Raw genomic sequence first — 14,720 nt, 5'->3', positions numbered from 1 at the left:
GCTATGTTGGATTTGTATATGAGAGGTCATTGTTCACTGTGGGGAGGGGAGTGAACCTGGGAGTGAACTCTGGCTTCAGATCCTTGCTCGTTGTCAGGCAGGGGCTATCTCACTGAGCTTAACTGCCCTGTGTGATCTGTGTTCTCAGCTACCTGCTTTGACTCTCACTTTCCTTATCTGTAAAATGGGGGTGTAACTGTGCCTATAAATGACAGTGTTGGAAAAATAGGTGAGTTAGCAGATGTTAATTTTGTACATGGTCCCTAGGGAACATGTCAGTGCTCTGTGATGGTCAGCTATTACTATGTTGTTACTTTGATTCTTTTATCAATGTCTGAGGTTAAAATTTAAATTGTGTATTTTCTCTGTTGTCTCCAGAAGGCCATGATGTGATTGATAATGAATGCCTTGAGAGATATACTATCATTTTACTAAAGATGCTTGTCAGATCCCCTCCCCACATGAGACATAAAATGAAACCAAACTGAAGATCTGTGATCAAGACCTTCCCTGCAAATGCCTGCGACAAGGAACATTACTCTGCAGTTAGAAGGGTTCTGGACACACGGTCAGCCCCCTCTTCTCTCTTCTCACTCCTCCCTCCCTCCCTCTTGCAGGAATCCTCCTATAGAACCCTTAGACCCCTAATCTGGCATTTACACAGAGAATGGGTGCACACCACTATATCTGCTTTTGACATGAGTGCTAAGGATTGAACTCAGGTCCTGTGTTTGTATGGCAAGCACTTTACTGGATGAGTCTTCTCCCAAGCCTGTATTCTCTGCAGTAGGCACACACTATCCATAGGGGTCAGAATTTTCATTTGTACAATGTGGAGCCAGAGGTTCTCAGCTTTGGTGTCTTTGACAATATTCTAAGTAGATAAGCACGGGCGTATCTCCGAGGCTCATCTTCACACCACCATCCCTATTTTTAAACATGAGCTGTACCAGATGATCCACTTTCAACCTGCAGCAAGAAAAATTCCATGGAATGACTGCCATAATCCACAATGTGTTTCAAGTTGTATGAGCTGAAATCTATATAGCTCTTGGGTGCTAAATGTCTCCGTCTATAAAAAGAGGCTGATGGTATTTCAGAAACCCTGGAGGCATTAAGACACCAGAGCTGTCAATTTAACTCTACCATTATTATCTGCTTAGCTGAAGATACTTGTACAAGGCAACATGGAGTCAGCTGAAGGGGTCCCAGTGCCCAGGGTAACTGTTTAGGAGTAAGCCAGACTTGGGAGGGTCAGTTCTACATTGATCACAGTATCCAGCTAATTGGCACTGTTCCATCTTTGCACAGATCCACCTAGGGATTCTCAGCAGGGTTGGGAGTTTGAATTGACATGGAAAGCAGAAAAAAGCTGACTGGGGAAAGGCTCAGATGGTGAAGTATTAGATGAGCAAGCATGAGGACCTGGATTAGATTCCTAGAACCAACCAACCAACCAACCAACCAACCAACCAATCAAAAAAAGCCCAGTATGGCAGCATGCTGTTGCAATTCCAGTGTTGGGGAGACAGAGATAGGTGGATCCCTGGGGCTTGCCCAACAGCCAGTGTAGCCTACTTGGCAAGTTCCAGACCAATGAAAGATGCTGTCTCAAAGAACAAGATGGAGAGTGACAAAAAGAAACCTGGAGTTGACCTCTGACCTCCATAAGCACAAGAACTCATATGTACATGTACTAGTATACACACATACACACTTACATACAACCTACAGTCTACATACACACACAAAGAAAAGGAGACTGTCTAGGCACTTTGCCCCAAGTGACCCCAAGCCCTGGCCACACTGTTGTACTCCACAGAAAACAAGCTAGGAAGTCTACAAACTTGGTCTTGGAAAAGCTCTTGAAGCCTCAGGGATTCTGATAAAGGGCTTCTGCTTACGGCTCCTCCACTGCAACCCTCAAGGAATTCTATAAACTAAGAGCTGCCCAAAGTTATAGAGCCAAAATAAAGGCAGTGGGAAATACTGGAAGCTCCCATAACTTTTGCTCCTTCGGTTGGTTCTGTGAGGAACTTACTCCTGTTCTAGCAGATGGAGGCTAAAATGCAGCTCCTACTATTTATTTAGCTAGGTAGTTCCTAGGGCTTGAACACTGGGCCTTGGATTTGCTAAGCACTGAGCTATATTATCAGTATTATTTTTTAAATAAACAGCCCTTTGATGTTATGGAGTCTAGCTCCAAACTCCTGGCTTGAGGGATGCCCCTACCTCAGCTTTACAAATAGCGAAGACTATGGGTGTGGACCAGTGTGCTCATATCATCCCAGGTTTTAAACATACCTCGGGGTGTGGAAGTACCATTCTCTGACCTGAAGTTCACATGAAGGCTAGTGTCTTCACGCCCTAGAAGGGTTAATTCTGCCACAATTTAGGGTGACAGTCCTTTATTTCAGACTGAGACAGAAACCTGGAGCACCTGGTCATATCACATTCATAGTCAAGAGCAGAAAATAGAAAGGATTCTATTTGCCTATTTGTCTATTTGTTTGCAATTCCCTTTTCTATACTTACACAGTCCATGACAGAAGTCAAGGGAATGATACCACCTGCAATGAGCTGGCCTTCCCACCTGAATTAATATCATTAAGATAATCTCCTACAGACATGCCACAGGACAACCTGACCTAGAGACTCTCTTGTGGATGCTCTCTTGCCTGGCACCTGCAGGCTGTACCAAACTGACAAGGAAAGTGAATCATTGCCAATTTGATGGTAGACAGAATTCAAGATGCTTTTCCACTTGCGATCCATTTCCTGATATTTAATCCACTTAATCCCTTCCTTTACACCTTAGAACCAACAGAGCAGGGCATAAACATAGCACTACCACTGAGACTGGCGTAAAGAAAGACTTTGGCTTATGTCTTAAGGGTTTCATGGCACCCCCTCATGGTACCCCCTCTTGGACCATTCATTCAGTGAGGGGCAGGGCGGGGAGGGAAATAGGTGCTGCTTTGGGATACTCAGGCAGGTTGTGGCAATGCCTTCATGGCAAGGAATGAGGGACCCCTGCCAACAACAACATGAGTGAGCTTAGGAGCAGCATCAGCTGATGCCAGATGGCTGCAGGTGATAACCAGATCCTTAGAAACTGCACTAGGAACCACAGTAAAGAGTAGCCAGGTTCAGGGGAAAGCTGTTATGTTAGGCAGCAACAGACATCTAATTCAACACTTACAAAATAAGACACGTGCAGTATCATAAGAAGAATCCATGCCAACTGAAAGAGGGGTACTAGCTACATCTACCACAAGCTTTTGAGGAAAATATGATTAAAAGTCTATTAGATCAGACTTTCTGTAAGCCTTATGCCCAGCCAGCCCACTGTGTCGATGAGTCTGTGAACTCAAGCAGCCTTAGATGGAAAATACTTGAAAAGGTGTTCTGGGTGCAGTTGGGTGTCCTCATTGTTCTGTGATCAAGCAGAACAGGAATCATTTACATTGTGTTTGGACTGTATCATGTTACCAGAGGTATGTAAACGGGTTAAAGTATGTGTGTGGTGAGCCTGGGTTAGCTGTGCACACAGCACCATTTTGCACACAGGACTCAAGCACCCATGGATACTGATACTTGAGTGCTGTCCTAGGACTTACCCTCCAAGGGTAATGGGAAGTGAAAGAAAGCTTTCTAGAATTTACACCATATAATTAAGAATAAAAATGATAAAGGAAGGGTATCTAGTCCATTTCTCACAGGTCTAGGGAGCTTGGCTGCTGTAACTGCAGCCCCAGAGAAGAAATCTCTCTAATAAGCTAAATAATTTGTGCTGAAGAAGAGACATATACCAAGGTATCTTCTCGCAGCTGTGAAATCAAGTGTGTAAGTGCCAAGGCCTTAAAAATGTTTTTAAAATACCATTTGAGAAAGTAAAACACTTGTATCACAACATCAAAGAGTTCAGAATGAAATCAATAGAGAGAGCTGCACTGCCTCTCTGTGAGACAATGTCAAGACTCATCCAGCAGTGAGCTATTCAGATAGCAAACTGTTGCCACACCCCAGCAGGTGTTTATGTGCATACAATGTCAGCTGCTGCAAAGGTAGCCCTGGCTTCACAACATTTCAGATGGAAACTGGGGTTGTGGGGAAAGTGGCTTGGTTCTTAAGATTCCCGTAAAAGAAGTGCAATATTCAGAGTTGAGAATACTGTGACAGCTCAGGCCACGCTGTCACATGAGACAGGGAAAGACCTCAGTGGCAACATAACAGGATAAATTACACATTAAAAACATGAGGGGTTGGGAGCAGCTCAAGCTACTAAAGTACACATCATACATGCATGGCGACCTGAGTTTGATCTCTCAGAGCCCATGTGAAGAAGATGGGCATGGTGACAAGAACTTGTAATCCTAGCACTGAGAGGCAGAGACAGGTGGATGCAGGGATTTGCAGGTCAGGCAGCCCAGCTAAAGTGGTGATTGCCTGGTCAACAACAAGAGGCCTTGTTACAAAAAGCAAGGTAGATGGCATCCTGGGGAGTGACAGCTAGGTTGTTCTCTGTCCTCCACATGCATGTTCACACATGCACACATGTACTGTCACACTCACTCATGCACCTGTATACACAGGAACACCACATAACACACACACACACACACACACACACACACACACGGTACATATCAATCATGTATGTCTGAGCTGGGTGACTGTGTAAGTTATCTTTACAGATTAGACATAGGTTTTCCTCTTAACATGGTCCTTACATTCTCCAGATGGCTACCACACCTTCAGAGATACTGGTTCTCTGATGTGATTGCATTGTGCTGGTTAGTTTTAATTGTCAACTTGACTCAACCTAGAGCAACTTCAGAAGAGAGTCTCAGTGAGGGGTGCCTAGATCAGACTGGCCTGGGGGCATGTCTGTGGGAGACTGTCTTGATTACATCAATTGAGATGGGAAACCCTGCCCATGGTAGGTTACAACATTCCTTAGAAAGGAGACTCTGAACTTGAGAGTGGAGAAAGTGTGCTGTGCATTAGCATGTGTGCATTAATTCATTGCTCTCCACTCAAGACAGTGGATGGGATGTGACTAGCTGCTTCAAGCTCCTGCTGCCCTGATTTCCCCCTCCCATGATGTAGAGAGCCAAATAAACCCTTTCTCCTTGAGTTGCTTTTGTAGGGCTATTTTTTTACAGCAGCAGGAAAGAAAGCTAAGATAATCTTAACCTTCTGATCCTCCTACCTTCATCTCCTGAGAGCTGAGATTTATACACGTCATTACATCCGATTTTATGCCGTCATTGTGGTAGGGCTTGAACCTGGGCTTCCTGCATCCTAGGAAGGCTCTTTACCCACATATCACATTCAACCCCTAAACTTTTGATTTTCTGAGACAGGTTTCACTCAAGGCAAGACTTCTGCCTCAGCCTCATGGGTACAGGGATTATAAGCATGACCCACTATACTCAGTTTCCAAACAGTTTTCTTAGTCCCTTGAAAGGCTATTGTGAAACCCTGCAGTTATCTTGACCACCTTCTCTGATACAGGCTCTCCTCCCTCTCTGTCTAGCAACTTAATCACATGCTTAGATCTTCAGTTGCCTCCTCCTGGGCAACTTGGACTGCTCCTCACAAGTACCTAGTCTCTGGTGGCACCAGATATTATGTGAGCCCCACCTGGAGCACTTGGAGAATGCTGGCAGGCGAGGGTCTTTCTTATGGAGTTCCACCCAGGCCTCAGCTAGACTCTGCAGGGCAACTCTGCTGTGGCTGCTTACACTACTCCCACCCAACATGTTCTGTAAGAGAATTATTCCTTTGCCTTATTATTTTAGGACTCTAAAACCATCACCCACAAATCTCTACTTCTTATTTCCTAATGAGGACCCAGATTCTCATGAATTCTTCCCTTTATTAACTTTGCATCAACCACTAAAACATTGTAATTCATGACCAGGGAACACAGTTTAATGATGGACATGTGCTTAGTCTGCTTGAGCCTCTGGGTTCCATTCCCAGAACCTTCAGAATAAAATCAAACTGTAATTCAGCAGCAAGACTCATGGGCACTTTTATTTCTTGTGTGGGAAGAAGTGATTTTTCAGTGCAACTATAATAACTTCCACTTTTCTACAACCTGTTGTGTGCCTGAGCTAGAAGACAAGTTTTATGTGTACTGAGTCTGTTGGTACATGCCTGCAGTCTCAGCTCAATGGGAAGCTAAGGTAAAAGGATCCCAAGTTCAAAGCCTGTCTGAACAACTTATGATGATGCAGTTTTGAAATTAAGAAAGTTAAGTAGTAAAATGCTGAAGGCATAGTTCAGTGGTAGATACTACCCTAATATGCGCACACCCCTGGGTTCAACTTCCAGTATTTTACACACACACACACACACACACACACACACACACACACACACACACACCACTTTATTTCATCTTTCAATGACCCTCTGAGCCATTTCAGCGGTTATTGTTCATCTGGTTATTGTAAACAAGCACATGCCAAAGGGTTCAATAGTACCCAGCAAGCCACCATGATAGTTCCAGGTGGGCACATTTACCAAAGCCCTCTTTTTAGAGTGTTCCTATGCCATGCAAGCCACACTTACCTGCACAGGGACTCACTGCAAAGCCCACCCTCCTCTGAGCTCTGTCAAAGACCACGTAGAAGCCTTCCATCACGGTCGCACCAATCACCAGCGCATTTGTGGAAGAGGAGATACCAAAACGGTAGCATTCATAATTGAAACCAGCTCCCATCATGGGCTGAATGTAGAGCTGTTTGTAGAAGATGCAAGGGCAAAGACACAGGACAAAGCATGGATTACACAAGAGCATAAAACTGGAGGTCCCACTCTTCCCAGAGGCCCCCTCGCAAAGATCAAGGGAGACAATGACATCATCCAAGGTATCTGGGGCAGAAGATTAAAACTGTCTCAATAAACTTTATTTTTCAAAGATTTTAAAATTTCTAATTAAGTGTATATGTGCATGTTTCTGAATGTGGGTTTGTGCACAGGAGTACAGTGCTTCATTCCAGGGCATTGACTCTTCACTAACCATTTTGTATTTTTAGACTATCAGTCAGGAAGCACTGCTTCAAGGTGAGGAGTTACCCACCACTTCCCTACAGTCTGGGGACCTTAGCATGGAGTAGGGGCTTGGCAAATGGGCATTACATGAATGTGTGAGGTGAAGCTTGGCGGATGTTAAATGGGGCACACAACTTCTAGAGAGGATCCACTTAAATTAGGAAAAGGTGGAGGATATGGTTAGTTTCCACAGCCATGACAGGATCTGAGGTTTTGGAGGTTTCTCAAGTACATGTACAATGTACCTCTTACCACCTCTGAATGAACAAACTACACAGAAGCAAAAGATTATGTATCAAATACAATGCAAATGATAGACATGGATAAGTGGCCGGATGTGACTCAGAGGGTGTTTGCATCTCTTATCTGGTCCTTTTGTGTGCCTTTTCCAGGAAGAGCTCCAGATAATGGGCTTGGAAGACAAAGGCAGGCAAACTTCAGTTTAAAGCTAGTCAGGCCTGCACAGTGAGTTCTAGGCCAGGGCAACCAGGGCTGTATGGTGAGACCTGGCCTAAAATAAACAATTAAATCATTCCAGATCATATAGTTTGTAATCTATGAGAACACTTAATCTTAATGAATCTCATAAAAAAGGCTCTTGCCTACCTTAAACCAAAGTAGCATAAACAGACAGCTGGCAGTATTTAGACTGAGAGAAAGCACATTTTCAGGGGTGTATGAAGAAACCCAGAATTTTCTGTTTGGCTAGAGGCTGATTTAAATAACAACAACAACAACAACAACAACAACAACAATAATAATAATAATGTGAGTGTGTGTGCATGCATGTGTTCTGGGGATGACCTCCTCAAGGCAAGGCCCTTTGAGCTTTTCTCCCACTTGGTGAGGACCAATGGGAGTGATATCCGGAACAACTGTGTGAGTCCTCGGGAGATGGATTCCTGCTTACTTAAAAGGTTAAGTAAAGATATGTTTGATCAAGACCTTTAAAAAGAATACTTATTGAATGGTCTCAAAAACTTTTAGGAATATATGAGGAAAAAGGAAGAGGTTTGGAAATGTCAACTACTTCTTCTGAGGACCTAAACTTGCCTATACAGTGTAGTGAGGGAAACCTCAAAACTGACTAAGAGAAGATAGGGCCTAAAGAGATAGGGCCTAAGGGTCAATAGTAAAGCGTTCATTCTCAGGACAAGTTAGCTCATTCTTACGATAAGTTAGTAAGTAAAATTTGTTATGTTCTTAAAAGAAATATAAGTTGGATAGCTTCATCTTTGCCTTAGGTAAGGGCTTACCTAAAAGAAAGAAATGGTATGGGTTGATGAAAAAAAAGATTAATCATTAATTTATGCTCTTTATGGAAAAGATGTATAGAGCAGAACCATACTATAAAACTAACAGACATAATGGCATGAAGACAACTTAAAAACATAGCTTGAGCTTATTGAATCAGATGGTGATAAAATACAAAGGCTAGATTGTTGTTAAAAGTTTATGTTTGGATTCTATTGTCTTTTACCTTAAACTTCATGCCTGTTGGTGGTCTGTGGACAATTCAAACTGAATATGTCTGGCTAGATATAATCATTTGGCTTACAATACAATACTTAAATCATTTGGCTTGCAATATTCAGATATACTTAGCTATGGCATAATCATTTGGATTGTAATACTATACTGCTTAGATATGAGTGAAGGTTAATCACTGACCACAAGGAAAAAAGGGAACTTAAAATGAATTTTAATAATTACTTGCTGAGATTCTTGGATAATTAAAGGAAATTCTGAAACTGCATATGTTTGAAGGCATATTCTAAATTTCTATACAAATAATGACAGCTCAAGTTATTTGAGGCCACTTGCTTGAACCTCGACAGGTGGTCAGAATCTTGCTTTCTGCTGACTCTACACCATCTCCCAGGTTACTGAACTCACTGGACACAGACACCGGCATTCTCAGAACTCCACTATCACCTGTGGCATTTGATGGTAGAAAGACACATGGAATTGTTATGCCGACATATGAGGTGAGACCATAACATCCCAGGCTTAAGTTAAGACATGTTCAATCCCTCCCTACTATATAAGGCAGACTGACAGAGAACAGTAGACATGCAGGATCAAGGAGTAACAAGGTGGTAGCCATAAGTGTCTAATCATGCATGAGATTTGATTTTTGTGAGTTACACGTGAAGAACAAAAACCAGGTTTGTACCTGTGGGAGAATGGTGATCCGGAAGGAGCGACTGGCATTCTCATCTCTCAGGTAGATAGAAATCTTAGGGAAATATGCCCATGGCGTTTCAGAATTTGTCCAGCATGCCAGCTGGGCCCCTGTCCAGAAGCCATCAGAAAACTCTGGAATCTAGACAAAACAGATCCTGTGAGAAGCAGGCACCAGCCTGGCACATAACAGGAAACAGCTCTCCGTTTCCCTGGTCCCAGCACTAGACGCCCACAGGGATAAACAACATCTCATTTGGACAGAGTGACAGGGACATCAGTCTTCTGGAAGAGAGATGGTGATGACACAATAATAATTATTAAAACTGCAAAGACACCCAGATCGCTTCCTGGGAGTAGCTGTGATAAATGCTTTGCAAATGACTACTTTAGCCTTCGAACACACCAACCTGTGTGTGTTACCACACACATTACCCTCTCACATTACCAGGGAGGGAACCAAAGCATAGAGAGGTATGACAGCTCGCCCCAGGCCACAGAGTAACAAGCGTTTAAAAAAATTCTAAAGGTATATAATATACCCTGATAAAAAGCAACTCAGGGCAAAGAGAATTGATCATTCCTCTTACAATTCGGGTTACAGCTCGTTACAGTCAACATGTGACAATGGCAGAAAGCAACGTAGCTGGTAGAGTTATACTCACAGTTGAGAGCAGGGAGAAACTGACTTGTGCTGTCTGGCTGCCTTCACCCAGTTTTCTCATCTCTTACACAATTTTAGGGAATGGTTCCACCTACAGTGGGCCGGGTATTCTATTTCAATGAACAATCTAGATGATCCCCACAGACATGCCCACAGGCCAACCTGAACTAGATGATTCTTCAACTGCAATTTTCTTCCCATGTCTGGTTTATATCAATGTGACACTTAAAACCACACATCACTGTGGCCTTCAACACACTCGGGGACATTGCCTGCCTGTGGACTCCGGGGTTCATTTCTACTCATTGCTTCCTGGTGCACTGTTTTTAAACATTCCTCCTTAAGACCTCAGTCCAGACCCCACCTCATCCACAAAATCTCCTTAACGTCTACCTTAACAATAGCACACTGTTCAGGTTGTCTCCCACTTAGCTTTCCCTGCGGCAGCTCATGGTGACAAATCTTGCTTCCTGGTAATGAATGACCCTGTCTTTGAACCTAGAACTTCTCAGGGCAGCGTCCCTCACCCGTGCTTGTGTAGGTCTCACTATGTGGGCCCAATATCTACACAAACACAACACTGAAGAACATGTGAGGGAAAAGTGAGTGATACCTAGGACCAAAAGGAGGCCATCTGTGCTGCCCATCAGGACCTGGAAAAGTGGTGCCACTCACCCACTTCCATCTGCAGGGGAATTAACAGGCTTTTTAGACTTGTGCCACCTCAGCCTCAGGTCCTGGGTTGTGCCTGAGCTATATATTGGTGGAAGGAATGTGTCTGACAGAGCTATAGAGGGTTGGAGTGTCACCAGTGGAATTTCCCTGGCAAGAACTCAGGGCTGGGAGTGAGAGAGGCAGAGCCACAGCAAAGGTGTTGACAGGAACCTGCCCATTGGGTGCCAGGGACAGAAAGAGAGGTGAAGGAAGCTAAGGGCTGTTGGGAAGCAGCAAAGCCTGCATGCACTCCACTTTCCCAGGAATGTACTCAACAGAACCTCAGATGTGATCAAGTGGGAATGTAGACAGCTCATCTGTGCCCTGAGTTCTCTGAGCTCTAGGGATGGTTGGGATATATACTCTAGAGTCACTAGCAGATGGTGTTGGGGGATGACAGGTTATTCCCGAGATTGGGAGAAGCCAGGGCCAGGAGGCAACCCTAAGAAACAGGTGACACCTACATCCTGAATGCTAGGTGGGTGTTGTGTGTAACAATGGCACATGCTAGGTGCCATCACCTACCCTCTGAGGCACAAAGCCACCTGTTAATCCTCCCACACAGCCAGAGTAGACTTGTCAGGTTTCTATTGCTGGTGGTAGTGCATATTTGTCTTTTACAGAAGTGATGGATCACCAACAGGACCATAAGACCCTTTCTCTGATGAGCTAATCAGGATGGAGGATTCATCATCTTGCTGGATTTCACAGAACTAAGAGTGCCGGGGCCTCCACGGAACACTCAGTGTTCCAGTGAAATGCATGACCAGTTCCTATGTGTAAGGAAGAGTGAGTCCCAAAGAATGCCAGAGAGGACAGGCAAGTGCCTAGATGGTACAGGTCAGATCTAGAGGTCCCTGAAAATATGGCCGAGTCTCCCTAGGGGCTGCTGTATTCCAAACTCAGGTCAGTTTTAAAGTTGGAAGACACTTTCTGTAGGTGCCATTTTGATGGTGAATTCTATAGCCAAGGAGGTGTCACTGGGTTGAGCCACAGCTGGGATTTCATAGCTAGGTTGCCTGGAGCTTGGGAATCCTTTTATACACAGATCTAGAAACTAATCCTTCTATATTCTGCCTGAATGACATACACTGAGGGACAAATGCCGAGACATTATAGTTTCTTCCAGTGTGGATATAGCTCAAGTAGGAAGAAACCCAGGCCAAGAGAATGGGCTTCCCATGAGTCCTGTAGTAAAGGGGACCAATGCCCAGAGGCTCTGCTCTGTAAGGCAAAGGATGTACACTACTGGAACATACCTCACCCAAGGCTGACTATCTCCTGCCTTTCCTCCCTGATGCAGGTGCTAAATGAAATCATGAGATAATTTTAGACACAGCAAACAAATGTTGTAAGCTCCTGGCCTCTGTCTCGTGGTTTGCTTAAGTCACGAGATGCTGAGATGAACTCAGGGTATGAAACCCTCACCCCTCCACACACCTACCCAGCTGCATACAAAGGCTGGCTGTGGCTCGCTGGCTACTACACACCTGACACTCTACACTGGTTCCTGTGATTATTGTAAATCCCTTAAAGCTCAGAATGCAAAACCCGAAGGCGCTCACTCTACTCCTGCAGAGGACATACTTATATTTAAGCACTGGGCATATGCTCCTTATTCTAAGTAGGGTCTGATTTTTAGCAAGCATTCTAACTTTACAGCATGGAAAGACTGACTTGGCATTTTTTGGGGTGTAGCAGCTGTTGGCAAAGATAGGGATTTGTTCTGCTTTTAGCATGGCTGCTCTGGACCACTGCCTGACATTGGAAACCAACCCCTTGCTGGGTGCGCTTCCCATAGAGATCTAAGCTTCTGCAATTTGGGGACTAGCTAACTGAAGTCTCTCTTGGATCTAAATTTTTGCTGGTACCTGACATACAGCCATGGTTATCCACTTTTCTGTCAGTGACTGGGATTTGGCCAACTTGGTCTCTCACCTGCCCCTTGACAGCATCACCTGCAGGGTCTGGGCACAAAATGATCATGTTTGGTCATCTAGTGAAGACCTTGAGTAGACATGAGAAAGACAAGGGGGACCCACCTCTGTCTGGGCCCAGGGAGGTGTTAATACTGTTAAATTATCAGTTACAAAATCTGCCAATGTTGTTTGTATTTTAAGTACACCTATGATGTTCATTTTCCTGTAAATAAGCAAAAATGTTGGGACAGAGCAATTTGACTCCCTAGTTAGCAGTTGATCGACTCCTCCTTGCTGTTCTGCCTGTCTTAAGCAAAAGAATTATCAGCCTAGCAGCCAGCTGGACTGCCCAGCAGACTTTTTGTTGTGATAAGCCTGGGTGAACTCTAGATGATCCTGAAATTATGTCCAAGAAACAGTTCCCCTGGTAGTCTAGAAAAGGTATTGTGTGGACTGGTGCTACGAGGCAAGGAGATGATTGGTGCAAACAAATGGCTGCAGTTGATTCAGAGCAAATGCCTGCTAGTGGTCAAACAAATGCTGTGATTGGTCCAAACACCCCTTTGAGCTGTGGGAGCAGGCTGCTCAGGTTCATGCAGAGAACTGACAGAAGAGGGCAGCACCAGTGACGTGTCAGAGTAAGAGGAGCAGCGGCAGGCAGGGGGCTTTGCAGAGTGAGCAGAGTGCAGTGGGAAGCAGGGCAATGGGGTAGTGGGCAGTGGGTATCAGGGCAGCAGGCAGCAGGACAGGCTGAACAGTTGGCAGGCCAAACTGTGTAAGAATCTGATTGCTTGCACACTGGCTTCCCAAGTAGCCCTCATGAATCTTCCAGTCCAGCAGCTACGAAATAAAAGTCTCAATGGAAGAAGACATAGATGACAGAGGTGACAGTTAAAGGTGATAGATGGAAATATAGTCTCGACAGCCCCAAGATGGAACCAGGGGGGTCCTGGAGGGTTCCCTGATACCAGACAGAAGAAATTGGGTGGGGCTTAATTTTACTTGGTATACACTGAACATGGAGTATTCCCTGTTTGTTGGAATTCTGAAAATGATCCAATACTGGGGATCTGACCTAACTGACATTACTTCCTTGAGGAATCTAGAATATCATGGCACTGTGGGAAGTTGGTTAAAGTGGGAGGTACAGCCCAGCTTGGAGTGGGCACTGAGGGAGAGTCTAGAGCTCTATAGTGCCCTGGCCCTCTCCTATATTCCCTTTCTCTGTGTCCTGACTGGCCTGGCATGAGCTTTTCTGCTCTTCCCCAATTTCCCCACTGTGAAGGGCTGACACCACAGAAAACAAGAATACAAACCCTTCTGTGAGGTACCTGCCCCAGTCATGAACAAATAACTAAAAAATACACACCATTTGACATACAATGCTGCACAGACTGGTATTTTTTCATGTGTGTATATGGTATGAATGAATGAAAGTATATATGCATACATGTGTGTGCTCATGTATGCAGGTACAGTTGCAAATGTATATATGTGTGTTGTGATGGTTAATTTTACATCAACTTTATACAAATATAAACATATCTGAGAAGGACTCTTAATTGAGAAAATGGGAGAACCAAGCTCACTGTGGGTAGGACCACCCCTGGACAAGTGTTTCTGGGTGCTATAAGCAGGCTGAGTAAGACATAGGGAGCAAGTCAGCAAGCAGCACTTCTCCATGGCTTCTGCATCAGCTCCTACCTTCAGGTTCCTGCTGTGAGTTCCTGACTTGACTTCCCTTGGTGATGGACTATAAAGTTGCAAGCTGAAATAAACCTGTTCTTCTCCAAGTTTCTTTTGGCCATGCTGTTCTATCACAGCAACGGAAACCCTACCTAAGACGTGTGGAGGCCTGAAGTCAATGTGAATGATTCCCTCAATAGCTCCTCAGTTTATTGAGAAAGGCCTTTTGCTGAACCTGAAATTTCCATTCCAGTTTGTTGAGTTAGCCAACCTGCTCAGAGGAACCTGTCTCTGCCTCCCCAGTGCAGAATTGCTGGAAATGGAAGCCACTATGCTCATGTGTGCTTTGACATGGAACCTAGAGCTCTGAAGTCCAGTTCTCATGCTTGCATAGTAGGTGTTTTATCCACTGAGCCACCTCCTCCGTGCTGGACAGATGCCTTTGGTTTATACTACTGGTATACACTCCCTGGAATGTTGGGATG

General features: G+C 44.5%; 1 protein-coding gene across 2 annotated transcripts in view; it reads right to left on the bottom strand.

Annotated features, from left to right (window-relative positions):
• Bace2 (beta-site APP-cleaving enzyme 2) overlaps positions 1-14,720 on the bottom strand; it is an 86,209-nt gene that overhangs the window by 11,693 nt on the left and 59,796 nt on the right. For both annotated transcript variants that reach the window (NM_019517.5, XM_006523068.3), the window contains 2 exons: positions 9,245-9,394; positions 6,586-6,754 (listed from right to left, as the gene is read on the bottom strand). In NM_019517.5, coding sequence (NP_062390.3) covers positions 6,586-6,754; positions 9,245-9,394 — 319 coding nt within the window. The remainder of the gene's footprint in view (positions 1-6,585; positions 6,755-9,244; positions 9,395-14,720) is intronic.

The sequence above is a fragment of the Mus musculus genome, chromosome 16 (genome assembly GCF_000001635.26).
Source record: "Mus musculus strain C57BL/6J chromosome 16, GRCm38.p6 C57BL/6J".
In the NCBI taxonomy this organism is placed as follows: Eukaryota; Metazoa; Chordata; class Mammalia; order Rodentia; family Muridae; genus Mus; species Mus musculus.
The sequence above is the reverse complement of the archived record's forward strand: the minus strand, read 5'-3'. Positions and strand labels throughout refer to the sequence as shown.